Below are 26,016 nucleotides of genomic sequence, written 5' to 3' on the forward strand. Positions count from 1 at the left end.
TAGTAATTTTTCCAGTATAGAAATCCAGCAGACAGCAACTTAACCAAGTGATGAAGGCAAACACTCCCAGGAATAAGACACAATGACATCATGAATGCCTTGATATGATGCTTTGAAAAGGATACAACAGAATGAAGAACACCAAGGACACAAGGTAATTATGACTCCAAGAGACAGAAAGGGCCACATAAACCAGAGACTACATCAGCCTGAGACCAGAAGAAATAGATGGTGCCGGGCTACAACCAATGACTGTCCTGGCAGGGAACACAACAGAGAACCCCTGAGGGAGCAGGAGAGCAGTGGGATGCATAACCTAAATTCTCATAAAAAGACCAGACTTAATGGTCTGACTGAGACTAGAAGGATCCCGGTGCTCATGGCCCCCAGACCTTCTGTTAGCCAAAGACAGGAACCATTCCCAAAGCCAACTCTTTAGACAGGGATTGGACTGGACAATGGGATAGAAAATGATACTGGTGAAGAATGAGCTTCTTGGATCAAATAGACATTTGAGACCATGTTGGCATCTCCTAGCTGGAGGGGAGGTGAGAGGGCAGAGGGGGTCAGAAGCTGGTGGAATGGACATGAAAGGAGAGAGTGCAAGGAAAGAGCTGGCTGTCTCATTAGGGGGAGAGCAAAAATTTTTGTATGAGGGATTCACTTGATTTCTAAATTTTCACTTAACGCACAATAAAAATTTTAAAAAAGAAAAGGATACAACATCATTTTTGTGGTATTTTTCCAAAAAATGCATGACCTCACTGCAATAAGGCAAGATCAAGGAACTGTTACAGATTGGAGAAGATAAAGGAGAAATAACAATTAAATGCAATGTGGGATCATGGACAGGATCCTAAAACAGAAAAAGAACATTAGTGAAACCAGTGGTGAAGTTTAAATAAGGCCTGTAGCTAATAATACTGTGCGAATGTTAATATCCTGTTCTTAAAAATAGTTACTATGTATGATGTTAATGTTAGGGATGAGGGACATAAAGGAACTCTTTCTATTTGTAATTTTTCCTGTATATCAAAAATTAGTTCAAAATACCGCCACCCGACTGAGTCTAGTACAACTAGATGGTGCCCGGCTACCACCACTGACTGCTCTGACAGGGATCACAATAGAGGGTCCTGGCCAGAGCTGGAGAAAAATGTAGAACAAAATTCTAACTCAAAAGGAAAGACCAGACTTGCTGGCCTGACAGAGACTGGAGAAACCCTGAGAGTATGGCCTCCAGACACCCTATCAGCACAGTAATGAGGTCACTCCCAAGGTTCACCCTTCAGCCAAAGACTGGACAGGCCCATAAAACAAAACGTGACTAGAGGGGCACACCAGCCCTGGGGCAAGGACTAGAAGGCAGGAGGGGACAGAAAAGCTGGTAACAGGGAACCCAAAGTAGAGAACGGAGAGTGTTGACATGTTGTGGGGTTGTTAACCAATGTCATAAAACAATATGTGCACTAACTGTTTAATGAGAAACTAGTCTGTTCTGTAAACCTTCATCTATAGTAAAAACCCCAGTGTCTATAGTACAAAAAAAAAAAAAGATTAGTTTAAAGTAAAGAGAAATACAATAAATTAAGATATAGCTGTAAACAGACTAAATGCACAGGGAGAAATTTTGATGCCAAGGTCAGCGGGGGAAGGGGGCATGCTGGAGAGGAAGGCAGATACCCAATTGTACATATGCAAAAAACATAAGAATATGCCCATATGTTGATGTGTTAACAGAGGTCATTGTGTTAAAATATATACAACAAAAATATCTGCCATTTTAACCATTTTTAAGTGTACAATTCAGTGACATTAATCACACTCATTATGTTGTGCAACCATCATCACTATCTATTTCCAAAACGTTTTCATCACCCCCAACAGAAACTCAGTACCTCTTAAGCAATAACTCCCCATTCTCCCCTCCCCTCAGCCCCTCGTAGCCACTAATAAACTTCTGTCTCTATGCATCTGCCTATTCTAGGTATTTCATGTAAGTGGGATCATATATTTGTCCTTTTGTATCTGGCTTATTTCACTCAGCATAATGTCTTCAAGGTTCATCCATGTCATAGCATATATTAGAACTGCATTTCTTTTTATGGCTAAATAGAACTCCACTGTACATATACACCACATTTTGTTTATCCATTCATCTTTTGATGGATACTTGAGTTTTTTTTTTTCCACCTTTTGGTCATTGTGAATAATGCTGGAATGAACATGGGTGTACAAGTATCTGTTCTACGCCTAGCTTTCAACTCTTTTGAGTACATACCTATAAGTGGAACTGTTGGGTCCCATGATAATTCTATGTTTAACCGTTTGAGGAATCACCAAACTGTTTTTCATAATGGCTGCACCATTGTACATTCCCACCAACAAAGCAAAAGGGTTCCAATTTCTCTACAGCCTCATTAACCTTTATTATTTTCCATTTTTCTGATAATAGCCATCCCAGTGGGCATGAAGTGGTATCTCATTGTGGTTTTGATTTGCATTTCCCTAAAACAGTAATGATATTAAGCACCTTTTCATGTGCTTATTGGCCATCTTCTTCAGAGAAATACCTATTCAAGTCCTTTGCTCATGTTTTAATTGGGTTGTTTGTCTTTTGTTGTTGAGCTGTAGGAGCTCTTTACAATGAGCATGCATTATTTTCAATAATCAGAAGGAAAAAGCTTACAAAAATATCAAACAATTGTTTGGGGATACTGTAAAATATGATTAATCAACACAGAGTTTCCTGGAAGAGGCTTTTAAGATAGAGAGGACTGTGGTGTGTTAAGTGGACTAGAAGGGAGGGTATTCCATGCTTCTGAGGGTTAAAAGGGAAGACAGGCAGGAGGTTGAAGTAAACAGATTGGCAAAGGGAATATGGACTTTGGGCCATGGAATTGCTCTAGATAAGAGCGGGCTGATTGGCTGGACCTCAAGACTGATGGCTGCTAAAATAGAGCACTACGTCTTTGATACCAAACAGGTAAAAGTCCTTAGAAAATGCTGGTGCCTTAGACTCTAAAAAAAAAAAAAAAAAAAATTTTTTTTTTTTTTTTTTTTTTTTTTTTCTAAAGCCCGTCCAAAATCCTGACTCAACCTAAATTTCTAGCCATGTCGCTTGCTCTTCCCTGTATCAGCTACCATGGTCTTTGTTGATCGCTTTGGCCCCAGGAATACACATCTGTAACATTGTGCTTGCCAGGGTCCTGCTTTGTCTCTCCTTAGATTTCAAAACTAGGAAGTTCCTTCCTTTGGCCTCTTTAAGCCCTTCTTGTCTGTTCCACTCATTTGGTCCTTAACTAATACCACAAGATAGCATATAACGTTCCACAAGTACTTAGTTCATTGTCACAAGTATTTACAAGCGTCTTTGCAATACAGCGCTTTGCCTGTCTTCATGGCGTAAAGCTCTCTTAGCTGGCCTCCACAGGATCAGCCAATTCTCTTCATTCCTTCTGTGCATCTCCTGCAGCAAATAGGCCCCCCACTTGTCCGTGAGGAATCCCTAGGTAGTACAAATGGTTAACATGCTCGGCTACTAACTAAAAGGTTGGAGGTTTGAGTCCACCCAGAATCACCTCAGAAGAAGGGCTTGGCGATCTGCTTCCAAGAAGTAAGTGACGGAAACCCTATGGAGCACAGTTCTATTCTGACACACGTGGGGTCTCCAAAGGTTGGAATCGACTCAACAGGAACTGTTTTTTTTTTTTAAGTTTGCAATGAACCTCTTTTATCACCAGTTGAGTTACCTGCCAAGAGTCAGTTGTGTCTACTCTCAAACCTCTTTATACCAGTTCTATTTGTTTTTTATAATTGGAATTTATTTAACTAACTACTGAAGTATAAATGCAGAAATAAAAAGTTCTGGTTTCTACGAAAATGAAGTGATCTAGAACAGTAATTCAGAAATTGTGGTTTTAAATGACACCTGGGCTCCATGAGATCCTCTCAGGTGGGGTCCATGGGGTAAAAATTGTTTTTATTATAATATTAGGACATTACTTGATTTTTCATTTTCATTTTTCAGAAGCTGCACGAAGTGTGGTGAATGTGTGCCTGCATAGTCTGAGTTCTCTAGAACTTCCTAAGCTAGAAACTTTGGGTACAAATATGTACATTTTCAGGGATTAACAGTTTGTTCCCAAGACTATACCTGAGCTCATACCAGTGACCTTGGATTACACCTGCTATAATCTGTTATCTCATTATCATCCAACAAATTACTTTGAAATCCCAAAGACCTGCAAAAATATAAAAATGATGCCATTCTTTTCATTTTTAATTTTGGAAAATATAATTTTTTTTCATAAAAATATGTTCTTTATATTAACATGTAATGGTCTTACTTTTCTGTTAAATGAGTTAATAACTATTTTAAAATTTCTCAGTTCTAATTTTTAATACAGTAAACACTGCTACAGTCACATAACGAAAATCTCTTTGGGGTCTTTAATAATTTGTAACAATATGAAGAGGTCCTAGGATCAAAAAGTCTGAGAAGTGCTAATCTTGAAACACTTAATACAAATGAAAAGTAAAAAATTGCAATTAAATTGTTGTTGTTGTTAGGTACCATCAAGTCTGTTTGTGCCACCAGGGCTCCTTGCAATTAAAGTAAGTGTGTATAGAAAAAATTTAGAATTCTAAATGCAGATTGGTTTGCAAACATCTTTAAGTTCTTGCTTTATTTAAAAACAAAACCAAAAAATAGACATATTTATCTTTTTACCCAGCAATCCCACTTCTGACAATTTATTCTATAGTTATACTTGCACATGCAGGAAACTCCGTTACTACAACGTTACTCATCGCCGCATCGCATGTGATAAATAGCAAAATACTGGAAACAACCCAACAGTGTCGGGGGGGCGGGGAGCAGTGCATGTTGGTTAAAAAAAATCATGGTACATCCTTATTATTGAATACTATGCAGCTATAATAAAAGAATGATAAAGCATTCTTTGTGCTGATGTGTGACAATCTCTAATATAGTTGCTAGGTGAAAAAAGCACAGTGCTGAGCAATGTGTCTAAAATGCTACCTTGTGTAAAAAGTGGTAGGGGGAGGGATAGGAACATACTGGAGGGATACCCAAGAAATGAACACATGTGGCTGCGTGATATGAATAGGGTGGTTGGGGACAGGAATAAGATATTTTGCTGAATACCTATTTTATTATTTTGATTTTTGAACTCTGTGAATATGTAGCCTGGTGGAAAAAATTAATAAACTAAAAGAACTTGGAAATCACAGGTGAGATATTTAGGTGTAACTTTTATATACAACGATTTGTAAATCCAATTAGAGGGGCCTAGACTCAAAGAAGCAGCCCTGGTGATGCAATGGGTAGGCATTCGGCTGCTAATCAAAAGGTTGGTGGTTCAAACCTACCCAGCGCTCCGCAGGAGAAAGATCAGCGATCTGCTCCTGTAAAGGTTACAGCCTAGGAAACTCTATGGGGCATCTCTGCTGTCACATGGGATTGCTATGAACTGAAATTGACTCAATGGCACACAACAGACTCAAAGAAAGGATCCCTGGTGGCACAATGGTTAAGCGTTCAGCTGCTAACAGAAAAGAGAAAACACCAGGCACTCTGCTCCCATAAAGATTTCAGCCTAAGAAACCCTGTGGGGCAGTTCTACTCTGTTCTGTAGGGTCACTATGAGTCAGAACTGACTCCACGGCACACAACCACAGCTCAAAGAAAAGGTCTTGGGCCTAAACCAAAGTTTTGGTGAATAACAATACATGCACGTTTTTAAGAGAAGATAGTTTAAAAGACGTATTTTTTTATTTCCAACTTTTAATTGACTTTGTTTTTATTAACCAGCTGACTACTCGTACTGAGTACACTGACTAAGAGGACATAGAGGTATTAACGGTAATAAATTCAGGGCCATCACCATCTCATTTCAACAAATCCTGGATTCCCTGGGGCCTAACTCAGAAGGACGAAGGTTAGGAGGCCTGAGAACACGGTCAGACTTTGAGTTACCAAGGCAGCAAATTTGGTTTCCCATTACTAGGCATGCCAGGCTTCCTTGCCAGGCTGATTCTGTGGCTGCCCGGCCTCCTGCCCTTGTACAGGCCCCAGAGGCCACAGCACAGGGCTCTACCTTCTAATCTTAGCTAGGCCCAACAAGATGCTTCCTTGGGAGGCTCGCTGCCCACAGTAGGGGCAAGATGAGACAGTTGGGTTTCGGTGACCTTGTGGTGAGGCTGTTCTGCTGCCCATTTGGGGGGCGGGGGCATGAGGCTCCTGGCTGGCAGCAGTCCTGAGTTAGCAGGCTCTGAACTCTTTATCTCCTGGCATTCTTACATCCCACCAACCTCGAGGTCAGAGAAGTCTCACAGTAGACATCTAGTGAGCCCCAGACTGAGGCCCTAGACTACCCCTCCCCTTCCAATGTCTCCAGGGTGTCTGGAAAGAGAAAGAAGTAGAAGGCTTCTCCAGAAGTACAGACCCCCAAATAAGCGCAGAGACAATGAGCTCCTTCCTCAAGTTTTCAAGAAAAAACTAAGATTATCAACAATTTCATCATCACATTACGAAAACAGAACCCTTCTATTATCTTTTCCATTCAGTCTCTTGGCCACTAACAAGAAATGTGACCTTGGGAACATCAATTAACTTTTCTGGATCCAGTTTCTTTAACTGTAAAATAAAGGGGCTAGACTAGAAGACTGCCAAAGTCACTCCAATTCACCTTTCTATGGTTCCGCAGTAGTGCAAAATGGGTAAGGTTACATTCTTCAGGCATCAAGTGTGAAAAGGACTTTCACCACGGTCATAAGTTGAATTTTCTGGCATAGTGGGGAGACCGAAGTCCTCGTTCCCAGACATACACAATCTATTCACAGCACTACGACTTAGATCCCATGATTTTGAAAACACTGGACATGGATTGAGGTTACTCCTGCGATAGATTATGAACAGAAGACTGGTGAGAAGGGTTAGAAAAGAGAACCAGTCCTGTGATTGATATTGTATCCACAACAACAATAGTCTACTATCAGTTTGGAGATGGGATATTTCCCTTATCTGAAGGAATCAGAGTTGCTCCCAAAACTAAAGGTAGAAAAAAATCACTTTTCCCTACGATTGTCCAGTGAATCAATGGGAGGTTCTTTCTCCCCAATAAGAGTCTGCACTCTAGGGGCAGCAACCAGGCCTTACACATCTTTTTGTACCTTCCACAGTGGCCAGTGCAGTGCTGAGCACAGACCAGACACTATATGTACTGAAGGAATGAATGGCTACTCTGCAAGTTATGATGCTCTGGTACCTCAAGGAGCCCCCAACACTTACGCTCTTTTTCTTGCCTCAATGACAATCCTCCAATCCATTCCTCTAGACTCTCCTCCTCCTCCAATCCATTCCTCTAGACTCTGCACTAACTGGTTATCTGACATGGTTTCTTCCATATCGTGAGATAGGTCCAGTACCTGGCTTTTATCACCCCCTCAGCCCTGCCTTCTGTCTTTCCATATTTGCTCTGTCTAATCAGTGCCATTCATGGTCCCAGAGGCCAGATGGGTAACAAAAGATTGATTAAGCAGGGAAAGGCCTTTTGGTCTGTTTTTTGGGAGGAAAAGACAGTATTCAGGGTCTTTCTTCTTCACTGTTGCATTAATTCTGTCTGGTGCCCTCTAATCAGACCTGCAAACCAATGACAGGAAGAAGACCACTAGTCTATCTCCTGACTACTCTACAATTTATAAAAAAACTCACCTCTCTGGGTTTAAATAACTGAGTTTCCCACAGGAAATGGAACATGTGGTTTTTAATTTCAGCTGCTAAAAGTTATGATTTTGGACATTCCTTCTCTTGCTTCACCAAAGAGGCAAGTTCCTCTAAGGCTTTAGGAATTGTGTTTTAAGAGGTAAGGACTGCAGAATTGTAGATACTGTGGATATAGGGTCGCTATGAGTCAGAATCGACTCAACTGCAGTAGGTTTGGTTTTTTGGTTTGGTGGATAAGAGATAGAGTCCAACCTTAGTACTGAGACCTCCCTAAGGTTACAACAGAAGTTAGAAGCAGAGCGGGGACAGAGACCAACCAAGGTTGTCACTCCCAGGCCAGTTCCTACAACTTCACTACATCACCACTTCCTAGCTGAAGCACACCTCTCAAAATGGCCTGGGGCTCCTAGGGAAGAGTAGGTAAAGTCACAACGTCAGATGCAGGGTTACTCCAGGAAGACGTCAGGTCAAAGTGCTCCTGCCCCCTTCCATTCAGGCCCCAGAAGAGCCCTCAGTGCCTCACCACATCATGCTCAGGGTCCTGTTGGGCACCCAGGCAGTTTAACTACTCTGGAAGCAGCTCTTCTTGGAACCCAGGCCGACACTAGAGATCCTCAAAATTGAACCTACAACCCAGAGCTGAGGAAATTTTCTTGGCTTAATCTGACTTCAGAAGCACATGGTGAAACGGCTTGATGTCTATTTTGTCCCATTTCTCTATCCCACCAAAAGGGGGCAGCCTGACCCAGACCACCTAACTTGGTAGGTATCGACCAAAAATAGCCAAGAAGCCATCCTCAATTAGTCTCTCCTTTGCCATTCTCTAGCTTCTACTACTGATCAGCTGGGAGGTGGTCTGGTCATGGGGGCTGCAAACGCCGACAGTTCCTGGAAAGCAAAGTTAGGACAAGCGCCCTATGGGAGCCACTCCAAGAACTGCCTATCACATTTACCCATCTATTCTGTTTTTCCTCTCCTCCGCGTCCGTGGGTTCCAGGAAACCCCTCAACCTTTTAGTGCGTATCCACATTCTGGACACCCTTCTCTGAGTCACACATCCCGCGTTTTCCAGTCGAAGAGACTGCAGCCCGAGACCTCCCTTCCGTCGCCACCAAGTAACCCCATCATTGCACCGCGGCCAGGTGCCCCCTCCATCCAGCTCTTCGGGCCCTTTTGCGCGTCTTCCGGAGAAGCTCCCAGGTCTAGCCCGAGGCTTCGGAAACCACAGCTCCGCTCCTGGTCCTCGGCACGGCTAGTGCCCCCCACCCCCACTCAGTGACCCCAAGCCCTGGAGGCGCGCCGTTCCTCCGCATAGATGCCCCATCCTTCTGGCACTTCGCGGCCCCCGCCAGCAGCTCTCCGGCCCTCACCTGAAGCTCCAATGGACGCCACCTGTGCCCCGCGCAACGGCAGCAAGGCCCTTCGGTGGACAGCAGCCTTCAGGAGTTCAGTCCGTGCGTCCGGGCAGGCAGCACCGAGCACCCGGCCCCCCTCCCTCCGTCCGTCCACCGCCACCGCGCGCATGCCCGGCTATATACCCTGCACGTCAGCACCAGGGCCCACCCACACTGGCCCCCACGGCCCCGCCCCGCCCCTCGCCCCACCCAGCTCTCCCCAGAGCCTGCCACGTTGTGCCCAGCCGGCGGCAGAGGTACATGGGTGAGGAGCGGGACTGGGGCCAGCGGGGAGGACAGAGGGCAGCGGTTAGCTTGCCGAGGGTTTGGAGGGCGAGCCGAGCGCCTTTCTCCGCCTCGCAGCCGCAGGATCTGGCGCTGAGATCCTAGTTCGATCTTCGGCAAATTGCATTCTTGATTCACTGAGACCTCACAGGCTCCTCCTTCTGGAAACATCCCCTTCAGACATTTTACCCCTTAAATATGAGGCTTTTTTTTTTTTTACAACCTGGCCTTGGCCTCCACCGCACACTCCTAGGAGTAAGACTGCTACTCACCTGATATGTATATATCTTAACACGTTTCATCTAAAAAGCTTCTCTTCCTTACCTCAATTCGGAAATGCACCCTAGAAGGGGACCGACGTCCCCAGTGTATCCTCTGAATATTGCCATCAGCCAAAAGAACGTAATTTCTTATTCAGGTTTCAAATACCATATTATATTCACTTTTAAAACTGGATGTCACATCAATCCCCCAAAATGATCAGGCTCTCTAAGGAGCCATACTAATCCCAAAGCTGGAAGAAATGTTAAAATAACCAAGGATTTTTGTGTAAGTGGTGTTCTAGCAGTCTCTACTGAGGTGGGATAGGGTTATTGAGATTGGTAGCAGGCCGCAGAAATGCAAATTTATTGAAAAAAATAAACCACCTGTCCAATTCCTGTTGCTCTGTTTTACTGGATATCAGGATTACTTCCTCTGCAGCTGGCCAGCTGCCACGTGGATCTAGGTGCCCCGAACGGTCTTCTAGCAGAAGGGAAGCCGGTTAACACCCATGCCCCTTCCCAGTACAACCACTGGTGCACAGCAGGCACTGTCTGCAAGCTGGCTTAGGGAGAGACAACCACATCTCACTCCACGCGAGTCTCGAGGCAAGCAGCCCCAAGGACTGCAGTGCCGAGGGAAGGAAGGCGGGCCAGCCCCGGGGCAGGGGACAAGGATCTGGCGCTCAGCGGCAGCCTGTTCCTAAAGGCTGGACAGAGATGGAAAAGAATACACTGAAGCGAAGCCAGAGCGGGCCAGATGCTCCATGTCGCTCGTGAAGAGACTAGCTGGGCTGTGAGCTTTTCTAACATTCAATTATCCTCACCCTGTAATTACAGTGCTCCACCTGGGTAAGGGGTGGGAGTGGGGCTCCTCTCATTTATTTTCCAAATGATTTCAAAGTAATGGTATCTCTTGTAGAATTTCCCTCAGAGTCCCTTCATCTTTATAATAACCTGTTATATTTGTCTTTCTCGAAGTATTTTTCAGACATTATGTCATCTGTTTGGGACTCCTAATCCCACCCCCAAGAGGCTGTTAGAAACTGTTCATTCCCTACCACTCCTTTCCTTGAAGTATTGGGAAAGTAATGAGAAACTCACACAGAGATTAAGTAAAATAAGCATGCTTTGTAGAGCTCTGAAAATTATAAAACCCATAAATACATATTACAAAGGTTTGTTAATCTCTGCTAAAATGGAGGTCCAAGAGCAACTCCATGTCTTTTCCAGGCAGGTTGTCAATATTACACACAGGGCAATACGGCACCTATCAAAGAGATTGCTCAAAGTGCAGGGGGACAGAGGAGGCAGGACAAGACACCCCACCACGGGGCCTATCACAGCATTCACTTGTTTGCAATCAGACTAAGGTTAGAGTTGCCAAAGTCCACGCGGGCAACCAACGCTGATAAGCTATCAGTCATCCATTAGGGGAATGTTACTAATTATTAACATAGCTCAAAATCAAAAGGTCCTATCTCTTAATAGTACACTGAAAATTCTTCACGTTTACCATAACTAAATCCTATCTTAACACTGGGTACTACTCCGTCTCTCAGGCGCCTAGTTTGGGGCCCTAATTATCTCTCTTTCTCCATTTAAAATGCCCTTTTTTCCACTTATTATCCTTTTTCCACTTGTCAAAATTCTAACTCTTCAAAGCCACCTGCCTTCAGGAGGCTTCCTAATTCTGTAGCATGTTTTATCTACCCTCTCAAATTTTTTTGAATGTAACCCACCTTAAAAATATTTTACACTGCAACCCCAGGATAAATAACAGTAAAATACTTCACAAAATTTCTTTACCATATACAATGTACTGATATTTTGCACTGTTTCTATTATTTTAAAAAGAAGTGGTAGCAAACCCACTAAATTGATTACATGACTGATTATTGTTGGGTTGTGATCCAAAGACTTAAAACATTTTATATGGTTTATTGTACTTAACTATATTTCTCCCTTAAAATTATTTCTTCTCTAACCTTCTTGGACTTTAATCCGTCTTAATTATAAGACACTTTTTTATATACCCTGCATCCCCTAACATAGTATCTTGCATGTAACAGCTCCTCAATAAATATTTGTTCAATGAAAGAATAAGCTAGCTCACTAACACCCTGATGTTGGGCAATATTTAAAGGAGCTAAGCACAAAAATCTGGTTATTTTTGTTGCTTAACTATTTCCCTTCTGACAAGATACCACAAAACCAAACCTGTTGCCATCGAGTCAATTCCAACTCATAGCAACCCTACAGGACACAGCAGAACTGCCCCATAGGGTTTCTAAGGAATGGCTGGTGGAATCCAACTGCTAACCTTTTGGTTAGCAGCCGAACTCTTAACCAGTATACTACCAGGGTTTCCAAGATGATATAGCTACCTGCCAAAACACATGTAGAAAGATCTTCCATAGTTGAGGTGAGTCGAACCTAGATCCAGGTGGCAGCTGGCTAGCTGTAGAGGAAATAATCCTGATGTCCAGTAGAACAGAACAAAGAGTGTTTAATGGCTGGTTTATTTTTTCAAGAAATTTGCATTTCTAAGGCCTGATATCCATCTCAAAAGCCCTAGTCACCTTGGAAAGAAGCCAGAGAAATGAAAAAGCTGCCAGGATTCTGGATCTGGGGACTCATATGGGTCGGGACTTGGAACTCAGAAAATTGAAGCCCCCTCCATGGTTTGTGTTGACAAGGTAAGCAACCTGGTGCAAAGATCCCTTTTCCACTCCTCAAATATTAAGCCAGCTCAAAGCAATGCTGGGTTTGCTGAAGAGAGACTATAGCTTTTCTTATAGCCTATCAAGAGATCAAAGGAGCCCTGGTAGCACAATGGTTAAGCACTTGGCTGCTAACCAAAAGGTCAACAGTTCAAAGCCACCAGCCGCTCAGTGGGAGAAAAGACCTGGTGACCTGCTTCCATAAAGATTTCAGCCTAGGGAGCCCTATAGGGCAGTTCTGCTCTGTCCAATAGGGTTGCTATGAGTCAGAATCGACTTGATGACAACGGGGTTGGTTGAATTTGGATCAGGAAAATCAATAACAAAGTTTCTATCATACTTTCAAGGGGAACAGTAAGTTTTCTAAGTTTTGACAAGACTTAACTAGTTTAAGAGGATCAGAGGGAATGTGGATTTCTCTTCTACCCAAAATCATGTCAGAGAGCTCGTGGACTAGCACCCAACACTATCAGCCAAGGATTAAAGAACCTCTGTTGCTGTTGTTCGCTGCCCTCAAGTTAGCCCGATTCATGGCAACCCCATGTACAAGGCAACAAAATACTTCCCAGGCCTGAGCCTGACAATCAGTTGCAGTGCAGTTTGTCGTAATCCATAGTGTTTTCATTGGCTGATTTTCAGAAGTAGATCACTAGGCTTTTCTTCCTAGTCTGTCTTACTCTGGAAGCTCCACTGAAACCTGTTCAACATCATAGCAACACCCAAGACTTCTCTGACAGATGGGCAGTGGATGCGCACGAGGCATCTTGGTCAGGAATCAAACCCAGGTCTCCTGCATGGAAAGAGAGAATTCTACCACTGAACCACCAGTGCCCTAGAAAACCTCTTTAAAAAAACCCATTATCATCGAGTCAATTCTGACTCCTAGTGACCCAATAGGACAGGGGAGAACTGCCCCATAGGGTTCCAAGGTTGTAAATCTTTACAGAAGCAGACTGCCACATCTTTCTCCCGTGGAGCAGGTGGTAGGTGCGAATCGCTAACCTTTTGGTTAGCTGAGTGCTTAACCACTGTGCCACCAGGGCTCCTCTCAGAAAATATTTAGAAGCCTCAAATTGTGAATCACTGTGTTATCATCTGATGCTTTTTCAGCAGACAAAAAGAACAACGAGGAAAAATAAAGAATGCAACAGCAAGTGATCTACAGCAGGGGCAGGAATCCAAGCCTTAGTTATTCCACTTTGAGATCTTTGCTTTGCCTTTTTTTAAACCACCATCTTTTTTCACCACTCCTCAACCCCCGCCCCCATACCACAAATCTTTTGACTTCTACCCTGCTTGCCTCTAGACATGCCTTCCTTCAACACTGCTGATGGCATTTCTGGTTGAAAAAAACTGCCAGCCCTGGCTGTATTCAGCTGTAGGCCCAGAAAGGCCATTATTTCTCTTTGTCCTCTTTCCAGAGGGATCCAACAGACCAAATTCATCCCTTTAAAAATGGCTCCCCCCCCCAAAAAAAAATCTATACAAAAAGAAAACAAAGTACTTCCTCTCATTTATATTTACCGACAGGTTTACCACTTTCCTTCTTCCTGAAAAGTACATCCTTTGTTTTTCTTTAAGCAGTTCGTCTTTAAATCTTCGTGTATCAAAAAAAATCACTATTTTTGTCCATTGTTCTATTGATATGGTCCATCACATTGATCTGATTTTTACCTGGGAAACTAACCTTGCATTCCTGGGATAAGTCCCACTTAGTCACGGTGTACAATACTTTCGTTATGCTGCTGGATTCAGTTTGCTGATATTTTGTTGAGGATTTCTGCATCTATATTCCTGAGAGATATTGGTCTGTATTTTTCTTTTCTTGTGATATCATTGTCTGATTTTGGTATCTGGGCAATAGTGGCCTCACAGAATGAGTTGGAAGTGTTCCTCTTCTATTTTTTAGAGAGTTTGTGAAGAATTGGTATTAGTTCTTCTTTAAATGTTTGGTAGAATTCACCAGTGAAGCCCTCTGGGCTTGGCCTTTTCTTTGTGGATAGTTTTTTGATTACTAAGTCAATCTCTTTACTTGCATAGGTCTATTTAATTTTTCTCTTCTTGAGTCAGTTTCAGTAGTTTGTGGCCTTCTAGGAATTTGTCCATCCCATCTAAATTATCCAATTTGTAGGCATATCATTGTTCATAGTTCATAGTATTCCTTTATAATTCCTTTTTATTTCTGTAATGTGATGTCTCCTTTCATTCCTGATTTTACCAATTTGTCTTTTTTCTCTTGATCAGTCTAGCTCAAGTTTTGCCCATTTTATTAAGCTTTTCAAAGGAACCAACTTTTGTTTTTGTTGATTTTCTCTAGTTTTTTATTTCTGCTCTAATCTTATTAGAAAATATCATTTTTATCTTCACGTCTGAACAAAAATTTAGCTTGGAACAGAATTCCAAGTTGACAGTTATATTCCACTGGCATTTTGAAGTTATTTCTTTGTCCATTTCATCCATTATGGCAAATGTTTTATGGGTATTTACTTTTAATATCCTCTTGTTGTCATCAGTTGCTGTCGATTGACTGAGACTCATGGTGACCCGTGTGTCAGAGTAGAACTGTTCTATAGGGTTTTCAAAGCTGTGATCTTTCAGAATCAGATCTCCAGGCCTGTGTTCCAAGGTGCCTCTGGATGAGTGTGAACTGTCAAACTTTTGGCTAGTGGCCAAGTACTTAACTGTTTATGCCACCCAGGGACTCCTACTCCTTTGTCCTATGGCATCTATTGTGGTTGATGACAAGTCTGCAGCTAGTTTGATGGTCTTTCTTTGTAAGCAATCTTTTTTTTTTTTCTTTAAGATTTTCTGTCTTTGGTACTCTATACCTTTAAAACAGTATATCTAGAAGTAGATTCTCTTTTCTTAATGAGTTTCTTCATTTAGAGGATTCATATCTGTATTTAATTCTGGAAAATTCTCAGTCTTTGTATCTTCCATTATTGTCTTTCATCCATTCTTTCTAGTTTAACCTACTGGAACTTCTACTGGGCAAATGCTGGACCTCACCCAAGGTCAAAAAGGGGAGAGTGTTGACACATCGTGGGGTTGACAACCAATATCGCAACACAGTATGTATATTAACTATTTAATGAGAAACTAATTTGCTCTGTAAACCTTCATCTAAAGCGCGTTAAAAAAAATGTTGGACCTTCTCATTCTCCCTTATCTCTATTCATCCATAGTTTCCATTTTGACCTCTCTGTGCTGCAATCCAATTGACTTTGTATTTGTTTCTTCAGGGGTCTGGGACTTTCAGCAGCAGTCTTGGCCAATCTTTGTTAATTTTTCTACTTGTGGCCCTTTAGTATACTGGTAATATAAAATTCAGACTCCTGGATATCTCATGGGTATCTTTTTACCTCTTATCAGTACTCCTGGTCAAGCAATAAGCTTCATTGCTGCTGCCTTAGGATGGCTTGCATGGATTTTCTAGTCACCTTCCGGGTTCCAGCTCCCTTTATCCAGGAGATTTAACTCCAGCAACGCTGAACTTCAGAGGTTGGAGACCACATCTCCTATCCTTACTTGGAATGAAAAACCTCAGTGCCGCTACCCCTGTATTGTGTCCATAACCTTGGGAGCTGGCTTTGAGTTCCCTTTCTTTCTTGTGCCTGGATATTTCCCTCCTTTCTTCCCTCCCTCCCTTCCATCTTTTTCTCCCAGTACAGCTGCATAATAAAAAAATTTTTTTTTCTGTTTTGGCCAACTCTTTCAGTGTGGTTAACTCAGTCTGCCATATTACCAGAAGTCTCCCTATTTTCTTCATTTTTTAAAAAAAAGAAAATAAGTTCAGATAGGAAAAGTTACTCAGAAGCTTAAATAACGCAAGTTATAGAGCCAGAACTAGAAAATAAGGTCTTCTCCAATAATCCTAAATCACTGAGAAATTAATTTCAGGCCCAAATTTTAAGGTTTTCAACATAAAGAGCCAGTCATTTATAAATCTCCTTCCTTTTTCACACTATAGGTAGTCCCCAACTTACAACGGGGTTGCATTCTGACAACTCCATTGTAATCTGGTTCTGTCATAAGTCAAATACCTCATTTTAAAAAAATTTTCATTATTACTGCCTTTTATTATCAGTATCTTTATAAATCCAATCTTTATTTGTCTTTGGGGTTGGAGATATTACATTTAAACATCTGCAAGTGAACATCTGAGAATAGTAACATCAGCAAATTACACACTGCAACAATGTATGTAGTACACATTACTAATGATAAGATGTACAAAAAAGCAAATGGACGGTCGTAAGTGTGGTTCGTTCTAACTCAAATACATCATAAGTCAAAGACTACCTGTATTTCAACAGAACACTGCCCAAGTAAAAACGGTCCTGTAGCACTGTACAGAAAATAGGTTCTTTCCTAGAATGAGTTCTAGAGGCACTGTATCATCTAAGGATGAGGCTTCTAAATACACAGAAAAAGCTGTAGTGGTTCTAAAGGAATATACTGGTGAAACCAACAGCCAGGGTGCTTTGGGAAGGCATTTTAAGGGTTACAGACACATTATAAAGTATATGTAGAGACAGTCAACCATTTTTTTTAAAAAAGAAAAGTATATAAGGCTACTCTTGGGGGCTGGCTCTCACTTTAGCTAACAGATGTGGTTGTCTGATGGAAAAAGAGACTTTAAAAAAAAAAAAAAAATGCAAACACACAAAATGAGTGCCTCATCTGTCCCAGAAGAGAGACGGCTAGTCTCTTTTCCAAGAAGTTTCATTACCTGGTTACTGACAATGCAGCTGCACCTTGCATGCAGAAGAAGAAAAATAATTCCAACGAGTGTTGTGGCTCTCAGAAGGAAAAGAACTATAATCAATATAATGAATAATGATACTATTTCAAACACAACTAAACATTTATACAAATTTGTTTTTATTTTCCACCCCATTACTCAATCATTTGGGATTAAAACTGCAAAACAAGGCTAAAAAAAAAAAAACCCACCCAAGAATAAAAAGTGAAAAAAAAATTTTTTTATATTCAAATATTTGCCTTTCTGATTATATAAGAGAAAAAGAGTACTAGGAAATCCAACTTTAAAAGAGAAATTAAAAATGCTTCCAAAAAATCAGAAAACTGATCTGTTAAATTAGAGACCAGTGATTCAATTTGTTTGATTCAGTGCTTTTCAAATTCAGGGTCTTAGCCTTACCTTATGTCCTGCATTCCAAATAAAAACAAGTACACTTGAACAATAATGCTCATACTGCCTCAGCCTCTGCTAGGCTCTGGAACAAATCCAAAACTCAAAAACTTTCCTGGTTTTCTTTTTCTAAGGAATTTTAAGTTACTCTTCTCACACACTGTCGTTTAAAATGGGAAGTTCGGCTTCAGAGCCTCCCTGTGGTCACACCAAAAATATAAATAATTGAAAAGGTTAAATAAAACTGACTTTTAAAACCCAACAAAGCAAGATGAGATGCAATCAAACCTGAAGGAAATGGAAGGACATTTAAAGGAGGGCCAAAAAACAAAGCAAAACAAACACACACACACAAAACAAGGCTTCCCCAAACCTAGAGGCATGGTGATAACTTTCTGAACTGTGATGTCTGGACTTTGGTAGGAGTGTCACATTTTCCAAAGCCAATTTCTGGGATTCTTGACCTGGATTCAGAAAAGTTCCTAGCAAAGGGAGCCAACATCCAGGAAGAGGTTATTGTGCAAGGAAAATGAGAATTTCAACTTACAAACATACATCAATAGGAATGAAGGCCACATACCTGGGAGAAACGTTCAATAAAAACTCACAGTCTTGAACCTTCCTAGCTGTTGAATTGTTTCTACGTGTTATGGTTCTTACTAAAAAAAACCTGAAACTTACTTAGTAAAGATCAGTAACAAAGAGCAAAGGTATATGTATGTGTCTATATACTTGGGGGAGGGGGAGGAATTCAATATAGTATACTATAAAGCGACTGAAATATATAGAAAAAACTTCATCTGGGATCTTTCAAGAGGCCTTGGAACAGCTAAAACCCTTTTTTCAAATCTAGATCAAGTCACAGGTGTCATAAACGTAATCCTTAGGGAAGATTAAGTTAGCAAGGCCTGACTATGCCATAAGCTAATATACAACATGCCTTTCAAACCTGCCAGCAATACCAGTATCTGGTTGAAAGACTGCTTCACAGACCTTTTTATTACCATTCCCAATAGCCCAAATAAAGTAACTCTACTTTAAGAAACTTGCAATGACTTCATTTGTTATCACCTCTGGCGCCAGAAATGGGAATGGCTTAGTAAGCACAGCTTACAGGTGTAATTACTGCTCCTGCAGGTTTCTACAGCTCACGTTGGCTGTTCAGACTCTTAAGTCTCCTGTATTCACCCACTCCATCTACACAGTAGCAACCCTACCTCCATTTGCTCTACAAAGGCAACAAAGCAATTTCCAGCTGATAATTTAGAATGGGACTTGCTTCTTGGTTATACAAGGTTTAAAAGAGCAAAAAAACCCAAAACAAAACAAATTATTCAACCGAGTTGGGGAAAGGGAAAACACCAACACAAAACCCCCACTTCCATCTCTGCTGACCCTGCAAGAATCCCAGCTGAGTCTGGCAATCCCACTTCTCCTAAGGAGCCTACATCCAAATCTGTCCAGTCACAGGAAGAACAGGTTCTCGCACAGCTGGATGGCTGGTTCATGATGCAAGATTTGTCCGGACAGAAAAGCTAGCTTGTGGGCATACTTGCAAGGAGCTGGAACTCTTATGGTACCAGGCCAATTCCAGTACATGTGGCACAGTTTGAAAGTCAACCTGTGGGCCAAGAAGAAAATACGATCCTTATCACCCTCCACCTTCAATATAGGGTATGATTATAAAAAAAAAATTTTTTTTTTTTTAAATTTTGTGTATTTAACAGGTATATGACACACAGTATACTTCCCAGCAAACTGGGGAACTGTGGAAAACATGATGTAGCTTTTGAAATCGTAACTTATAAGTAGAATTGTTTCTATACCAACTATCTGTAAGTCAGAGGGCATGGGGAAATCCTTTCACTTTAGGTGCCCCCCATTTTTACATCAAAACAAGGTAAACAACACAAGGAGGAAATTTTTTTGCCTCAAGAAAAGGCTGCAGAGTACTCACGTGATCTAAATTCAAGGGCACTGGGTCTCAAATCTGGCTGTATGTCATATTCATCTGGAGCAGTTTTTTAAAAACACTAATGCCCTGGTGGCACCGTGGTTAAGAGCTCGGCTGCTAAGCAGCAGTTCGAATCCACCAGCTGCTCCTTGGAAACCCTATGGGGCAAGCTCTACTGTGTCCTACAGGGTCACTGTAAGTTGGAATTGACTTGACGGCAATGGGTTTAATGCCTGGGCTCCACTCAAGCCGGAATATAAAGCAGAATTCTCAGGTGTTGAAGCCTGTGCTTTTAAAAGCTCTTCAAGTAATTTTAATGTATGATCACTGCTCAAAAGGATACCATGAAGAAACGCAAGGGGTAACTATTCCTGGGGTAGACAGTGACTCTACCTTAACTAGTGGACCAGAATTACTTAGGAGTGAGAAAGAGCAAGTTACTGATTGGCTCACCTCTGCATATGATCAGGGCTCAGGTTTGCAGTGTTGAGAACACATACATAATGTGTAGGAATGCCACAGCCCTGACGTACATGATGGGCAAGAAGGTAGAAATCCACCCTAGTACGGAAAAAGTACAAATCAGTGATACAGGCTGACTTGGCCAGGTTAAGCTGGGAAGGATCTTAGAGATCATTCTAGTTCCTTTACCTAAGACTCAGAGAGTTAAGTAACTGGATCAAGGACACACAGTGGCCAAACCAAGATTAGAATCCAGGTATCCAAACTCAATGGGTTATTTAAGAATGGGCTAGACACTACACTATCTGTGTGTAGAGGGTTAAGCACACACTATCTTGGGAAAAGAATGTATGTTCAATATTTTATACTTTAAAGTTTTACTGTTTTTTTAAACAGTTTTTTTAAAGCTTTGTTTTTTTAACAGAATCTCTAAGGATTCCATACTACACCTCTCCAGGCAACCTCCCCATTCCAATACCCAGGGAAGAGATAACTTCTCCAACCCATTCTTCCTCATGTTTTTTGCCCACTTACCATTCACAACTTGTTATTGTATGGTCCACCACAGTCCCAGGGGAGGGAGTCACAAAGTGCTCAGTAGCAGCCAGGTACAGATTGGTGCTGATTTTCTTCTGAACTACAAATACCACCATCTTGGGCTGATAATTGTCAAAAGCTTCAAAACACTTCTGTAGCTGAGGAATCTCATAGTTGGCAACTGTCTTTAGTTGGCCATCAGACACTCCATCACGGTACACCACTATCTTCTCTGGTAGACAGTGGTTCACCTGAAACAACACCCTGGATGAGGTAAATCATGTGGTTCCTGGGCTACACGCCACAGTAAGAGGCTCACTCAAATTGCACATGGCAGTAGATCCTGCTGCAGTTCAGCCCACAGCTACTGTAAAAACGGTGAGGGGGGTGTCTGACCTCTTCTAACTTCACGAAGGGGAAGGAGAATCAGTATCAACAGCCCAAGGTGGTTCATATGAGGTGGAGGTCACACAGACCTCCTCTCTCTGACCTTTTTACCAATTCTGACACCAGCCATCCCTCCCACAGTACTCTCCTGCAATGGCCACACAGAAGTCGCGGACCACACTCACAGTTATGGGGTTTATTAAGGAAGTAACATACTACAGTTCAGGATCAGACACGACCCAGGAAATAATCCTTCAATCAGGACAGCTTGTTCTTAGGCATGCCTGCAGGCCAGGCCTCTCTCTGGCCCTTGCCTCTTGGCACCTCAGGCCTCTTGGGCCAGCCTGGCCTCTGCCCTGCTCAGGCCAAGTGTTAGAAAGCTCTTAGGTCCACCAATAAGTGCCTAGAGACAGCTCACTCCACCAGTAAGCCTCCTGCCTAAAGGTGCTCAGCTCTCTTGCTCTGTGGGTCAGTAAGCCTAACGCCGCCAAGTATCCAGAGGCACCTTACTATGCCAGCAAGCCTCCTACCAGAAAGTGCTCAGCTTTCTTGCTCTGTAGGCCAGGAAGCCCACAACGCCATATCCTGCCAGTCTCCTGGTTTTGCTGCTGCCAGTTCTCTGCCACCATACTGAGCCATCTCCGGCATACAGCTCTCTGTCTCCTGGGTCTAGGAGGCTCTCAGCACAGGGGTCCCTGGTCCAAACGACTTGCTCCACTTCTAGCTGTTGTTTCTTTGTGGTAGTGAGGTCCCCCCTTTCCTTGTCTGGGATGGTTCATTTTAAGCCTAGCATGATGGCAAAACTGGCTAGTCCCCTTATTAGGGTTCCATACACTTTATTTGCATGGTCCCACTCCCACAAGAGTGCCATGCACCTTATCTGCATTAGCAGCAAGCTGTCTAATCTCTATGGTGGGCCACAAGCACCTCATTTGCATAGTCCCACCCAGTTGTTTGGCAGGAGTTACAAGACCATGGCAAAAAAGGCCATATAAAAGCAAGCCACCACCTGGCTATTCCAGCCATGGTTTTTTCATACTTAGGGGATAATTCCCCCCTCCCAATCAGTTTACCAGTCCAAAACAATCATTAACAATTATTCCTTCAGTAGTGCAGAGGTTCCTTAGGGTGAGCTTACTCAGGTACCAGCCATTCTGGTCAGGTTCTCCAAAAGTCATCCCAGGTTCACCCTTTCTGTTGTCTGATGAAATCTGAGAGAAGATTATTCCTTTGCTCTGAGCCTCACAAGGTATCAGCATAGCAAAACCTTTAAGGGACTTTCAGCTTGGCCACCGTACTCCATTCCAGCAGTGCCTACCCCTTAGTTCACTTTTTCAGTTACTGCTTCTACAATTATAGTTTTTATAATCACAATTAACCCTGTTAACAATCAACACAACTGAATCATATAATCCTATCAACATCTCACCCCACCCTCTCTTCCCTAGAGCCATTAGGAAAAAGGGAAACTATTCAGTGGGGATCCTCCCTTGTCCCCCCATATTTTGAGTGTAAGCACATCCATGAAAGTGTTTAAGCCAGCCACTTCATGCCTTTATCTCTCCCTGTTTTAGACAGCCAATGCTTAAATTGTCCATCCCTACCAAACCAGTGCTCTGAGGAGACAAGCTTGTTCCTTGGTCTAAAGAACCTTCTCTTCAGGTTGTAAAATACAGTCCACAGAAAGCCATCAAATTGCAGCAATCTATACCAGCTCACAGTGCCAAACATCTCTCTCTCTGTTCATTCAGTTGGTTCTGGTCAGCTCATCCCTAGCCCCTGTAGGCTAGGTGAATGGGTATCAGCTGCAGACTCAGGAGTCCACAAACCTACATGCACTTCAGACCAGCCAGCCCCTTCTCTTTCTCTCTCATCACTAGCCCCCCTGGGCTAGGTCAAAGAGTGCCATTGTAACATACCCAAATTCAGCCCACCCCTTTATTGCTTCACCTCCCCTACTTCCACTCATTGAGCATACCACGCTATTTGTCGACTCCCTTTAACTTCCACGGGGTTCTGGAGGGCACCGGCTTTTCCTGCCTTGATGCAACCAAAGGCAAACCTCTTGCTCGAAATTCAAAAGTAAAAAAGTCATTTTTTTCCTATGCTGTGTGTCCCTTCAAACGCAAATTTTCTGACTGGAAAGATTCTGGGTGGGGCTCAACTTTTCCAACTAAACCCCCAATACACTATACACAGGACTACTGGACTGAAATGAGCAGCCTGTGTGTCTTTCTGGCAACTCCTAGTTCCCTTTTTAACATATCCAATCAAATACTGGCTGAAGGTGGAGTCACGTAATCTCTGTAATCTATAATACCCAATATTGATTTCCACCACTCAGGTTTTACAACATGAGGTAGGAGAAACATTCCATATCCATAAAGTATATTCAAATAAAAATATAACCTTTATAAACATTCCCGTTTCATCTTCTCCACCCCTTCACCATCTCCCATTTATATGGCCTGGGGCCTCCGGCTGGGTGGAACCAGAAAACCCTAGTCCCCTATAAATCATCTTGCTTAAATGGCCTGACTTCTGCCCTAAGCCGCTCCGTATGCAGCTTTTCTCTACTCAACTGCAGCATAACATCTCTTAGTTTCCTTTCAGCCACTACAGACAACAACCAAAGTAACCATTGAAGAATCAAGTTTCACCTCTAATGCCCCTTCATTCTTTCTCTCACAAAGCCTGGAGCCATTCCAATAAGTCCTGCTCCTGAAACTAACTGTAAAAATGGCACAGTGGGGGCATCTGACCTCCTCTAACGTCACAAACCCCGTGCATCTGTCAGTTTGTCGTACTGTGGTGGCCTGCGTGTTGCTGTGATGCTGGAAGCTATGTCACCAGTATTTCAAATACCAGCAGGGTCACCCTTGGTAGACAGATTTCAGCTGAGTTTTCACACAAAGACAGACTAGGAAGAAGGATCTGGTAGTCTACTTCTGAAAAAATCAGCCAGTGAATACTTTATGAATAGCAGGAGAACACTGCCAGATATAGTGCCAGAAGATGAGCCCCTCAGGTTGCAAGGCAATCAAAATACGACTAGGGAAGAACTGCCTCCTCAAAGTAGAGTCGACCTTAATTTATGACGAGGTTGGAGTCAAGCTTTCAGGACCTTCGTCTGCTGATATGACACAACTCAAAATGAAAAGAAACAGCTAAAAATGTCCATTAATAATTAGAACATGGAATGTACAAACTATGAATCAAGGAAAACTGGGTATCATCAAAAATGAAATGGAACACATAAATGTCAATATCCTAGACGTTACTGAGCTGAAATGGCCATTGTGAATCAGACAATCATATGGTCTACTATGCCAGGAATGACAAATTGAAGAGGAATGGCATTGCATTCACTGTCAAAAAGAACATTTCACGATCTACCGTGAAGTATAACACTGCCAGTAACAGGATACTATGCATACGCATACAAGGATAACAAGTTAATACGACTATTATTCAAATTAATGTACCAACCACTAAGGTCAAAGATGAAGAAAGTAAAGATTTTTATCAACTTCTGAGTCTGAAATTGATTGAACATGCAATCAGGATACACTGATAATTGCTGGTAACTGGAATGCAAAAGTTGCAAAAAAAGAAGAAGGATCAGTAGGTGGAAAATATGGCCTTGGTGACAGAAACTACCTGAAATCTCAGGATAGAATTTTTCAAGAGCAACGACTTCTTCATTGCAAATACCTTTTTTCAACAACAAAAATGGCAACCGTACACATGGACCTTGCCAGATGGAATACACAGGAATCAAATCTACTACGTATATGGGAAGAGATGAAGGAGAAGCTCAACATCCATCAGTCAGAACACGGCCAGGGGTCTACTGCCAAATGGACCATCAATTGCTCATATGCAAGTACAAGCAGAAGCTGAAGAACATCAGAACAAATCCACGAGATCCAAAGTACGACACTGAGTATATTCCACACAAATTCAGAGACCATCTCAAGGACAGATTTGACTCACTGACCACTAGTAACCAAAGACGAGATAGGTTGTGGGATGACATCAAGGACATCATACGTGAAAAAAAGCAAAGGTCATTAAAAAGAAAGAAAACACCAAAATGGATGTTAGAAGAGGCTCTGAAACTTGCTCTTGAATGAAGGGTAGCTAAAGCAAATGGAAGAAATGATGAAACAAAAGAGCTGAACAGAAGATTTCAAAGGGAGGCTCAAGGAGACAAAGTATTATAATGACATGTGCAAAGACCTGAAGTTAGAAAACCAAAAGGGAAGAACATGCTTGACATTTCTCAAGCTGGAAGAACTGAACCTGGCATTGCAATATTGAAGGATTCTTCCAGAAAATATTAAACGATGCAGGAAGCATCGATGGAAGGAATACACAGAGTCACTGTACCAAAAAAAACTAGTCAACGTTCAACTATTTCAGGAGGCAGTAAATGATCAAAAACTGGTGATACTGAAGGAAGAAGTCCAAGCTGCACTGAAAGCACTGAAAAAATACAAGGCTCAGGAATTGACAGAAGACCAATTGAGATGTTTCAACACACAGATACAGTGCTGGAGGTCTTCAATTATCTATGCCAAGAAATTTGGAAGACAGCTACCTGGTTGACCGACTGGAAGAGATCCATTATCTGTGCCCATTCCAAAGAAAGGTGATCCAACAGAATGCAGAAACTACCAAACAATATCACTAATATCACACGCAAGTAAAATTCTGCTGAAGATCATTCAAAAGCTGTTGCAGCAGCACACTGACAGGGACCTGCCAGAAATTCAAGCCAGATTCAGAAGAGGACATGGAACAAGGGATATCACTGCTGATGTTAGACGATCTTGGCCGAAAGCAGAGAATAGCAGAAAGATGTTTACACCTATGTTTTACGCAAAGCCATTCAACTGTGTGGATCATAACAAATTATGGATAATATTGTGAAGAATGGGAATTTCAGAACACTTAAGTGCGCTCATGTGAAATCTGCACACAGACCAAGAGGCAGTTGTTCGAACAGAAAAAAGGGACACTGTGTGGTTTAAATTCAAGAAAGGTATACATCAGGGTTGTATCCTTTCACCATACACTTATTCAATCAGTATGCTGAGCAAGTAA

At 42.2% G+C, this 26,016-nt stretch overlaps 2 protein-coding genes across 8 annotated transcripts in view; both read right to left on the reverse strand.

Moving 5' to 3' along the window:
• The window catches only part of SLC39A14 (solute carrier family 39 member 14), a 57,349-nt gene extending 48,096 nt beyond the window's left edge, over nucleotides 1-9,253 (reverse strand). For 5 of the 6 annotated variants that reach the window (XM_049865949.1, XM_049865950.1, XM_049865948.1 and 2 more), the window contains exon 1: nucleotides 9,121-9,253. The gene's annotated coding sequence lies outside the window, so the exon portion shown is untranslated. Of the gene's footprint in view, nucleotides 1-6,713; nucleotides 9,075-9,120 lie in introns of those variants that run through there. The other variant, XM_049865952.1, reaches the window with a different exon arrangement.
• Nucleotides 9,254-19,031: 9,778 nt separating this feature from the next.
• The window catches only part of PIWIL2 (piwi like RNA-mediated gene silencing 2), a 78,971-nt gene continuing 71,986 nt past the window's right edge, over nucleotides 19,032-26,016 (reverse strand). The window contains exons 20-22 of one of the 2 annotated variants that reach the window (XM_049865967.1): nucleotides 20,518-20,771; nucleotides 19,975-20,082; nucleotides 19,032-19,188 (exon numbers count right to left, since the gene is read on the reverse strand). In XM_049865967.1, the coding sequence (XP_049721924.1) occupies nucleotides 19,032-19,188; nucleotides 19,975-20,082; nucleotides 20,518-20,771 (519 nt within the window). The remainder of the gene's footprint in view (nucleotides 19,189-19,974; nucleotides 20,083-20,517; nucleotides 20,772-26,016) is intronic. The other variant, XM_049865968.1, reaches the window with a different exon arrangement.

The sequence above is a fragment of the Elephas maximus genome, chromosome 22 (assembly GCF_024166365.1).
Source record: "Elephas maximus indicus isolate mEleMax1 chromosome 22, mEleMax1 primary haplotype, whole genome shotgun sequence".
Classification (NCBI taxonomy): Eukaryota; Metazoa; Chordata; class Mammalia; order Proboscidea; family Elephantidae; genus Elephas; species Elephas maximus.